Source organism: Myotis lucifugus, unplaced genomic scaffold (assembly GCF_000147115.1).
Source record: "Myotis lucifugus unplaced genomic scaffold, Myoluc2.0 scaffold_145, whole genome shotgun sequence".
In the NCBI taxonomy this organism is placed as follows: domain Eukaryota; kingdom Metazoa; phylum Chordata; class Mammalia; order Chiroptera; family Vespertilionidae; genus Myotis; species Myotis lucifugus.
Window position 1 is genome coordinate 140,854 of NW_005871193.1, and position 1,639 is coordinate 142,492.

Genomic DNA, 1,639 nt, shown 5'->3' on the forward strand with positions numbered 1-1,639 from the left:
ATGAAGAGTAACTGCACTCTTTTCTGGACCATTTTTCAGGCGTCCTTTACCAAGAAGACATTCCTGTTGGAGAGGAGGATGAACTTTGGAGAAATTCTCTTGCTGAAGCATGAGCTTAGGAGTTTATCTGTATTTTTTTTTTTTTTTTGTGGGTTGTTTTTTTTTGTGGTGGTGTTTTGTTCTGGACACCTCATTCCTTGCAACTCCGGGGTTTTGGTGTCAACATTAAGTGGACCACACAACACATCTGCCGTCTTGACATATTTTGTTTGGTTTTGTTACATCTTACATTATGAGGAATTATTTTTGTACAAATTGTTTAAAAGTTATTTATGCAAGGTTAAAAAAAAAAAAAGAATCTTCTGGAAGCAAGGTTCATAGCAGAGAACTAGCATGACAGGAAGCTCATTATAGAAGCAGCATCTGAAAACCTCCACCCAGAAAAAGGAGGGGTGCCTGCTGGCATTCATGTGCCTAGAGGTTGGTGCTCCAAGATCAAGATTCAAATAAACGCATCTGCTGGTGGCCAGGATGCACCTGATTTGGAATTGAAGATTGCCCCACTCAGAAGCTCATCTGAAAACCTTAAAGGATGGGCTCCTGAACACAGGGCTTCCTGAGCAAGCCCTGGAAACACGCCATTGAAGCACTTCCTCCTCCTCAGACTCTGGAAATTCAATCTGCAGCCATCAATTGAGGGGAGCTCCCTCCTCCAGGGTCTCCCCTGCTGCTCTGCTGCGACTCACACTGGCCAGGGGCTCCATGTCTCCTGGTGTCATCTGGTCGCCACGACAAACACAGGTTACGGGAAGCAGTGTTTTAAGTGAATGGATAACATTCAATGGAGAGAGTTAAAGGGAGGAGGAGGGGCAGAGTGAGCTAGCACCAAACCTACAGGCAAAGTCCAAAGGGGAGCACTGCCACCACCCTGGGCCCGAGCCCTCAGCCCGAGAAGCTAAGTTCAGTTTCCACAAGACCAGGCTCCTCCCCAGGCGAGTTCACACCCCAGGGTCAGGCCACCGCTCAGCGCAGAGTCGGGCTGAGTCGGGGGGGATTCTTCCACCGCCACCTGAAAAAAGTCCGACCCCCCTCCGCCCTGCCCTGCTCAGCCTCAGGGGCAGCCACCGCCCTCAGCAGTGACCAGCAGATGTCAAGGTCACACCTGGGAGGCGGGTTCCATGGGGGCGGAGGGAGTCCCCTTTTCCTCTAGAGGTGGTGGGGGTCCCACGTCCCCCGAGAGAGCTCATGTACTCTTCAACTCACTGTCATCTGGCTTGGGCCCTCCACACTCCACAGCAACAATGCCCAGGCCAACCAATTCTGTAGGCGGTTCCATCTGCTCTAAGACCATTCCCTTCTTCCTTGAACCCTCCGCTCCCTGGCTTCCAGGACACAGAATATAATAAATATTTTATATATATTAAAAAATATATACATTATTATTTAATGTATAGTCCACTTGCAATTGTTGTTGTTGTTCCCCCACATCCTTCTTTGTCCTCCTCTTCCTCTGTGCCCCTCCGAAATGTTAGTGTTGCCTCAGGATTCCGCTCTCAGCCCGCTGTTCATGCACCGCCCTCTGCTTGGGCAACCTCATCTGCTCTCTCTCCTATTCACACACTCACGTGTAAATGACACC

General features: G+C 49.6%; 1 protein-coding gene across 1 annotated transcript in view; it reads left to right on the forward strand.

The window, feature by feature from the left end:
* The window catches only part of LOC102439028 (lysine-specific demethylase 2B-like), a 9,920-nt gene extending 9,807 nt beyond the window's left edge, over nucleotides 1-113 (forward strand). Inside the window, exon 4 of the mRNA XM_006094883.1 lies at nucleotides 40-113. Within this exon, the coding sequence (XP_006094945.1) occupies nucleotides 40-113 (74 nt within the window). The remainder of the gene's footprint in view (nucleotides 1-39) is intronic.
* The last annotated feature ends 1,526 nt before the right edge of the window (nucleotides 114-1,639 follow it).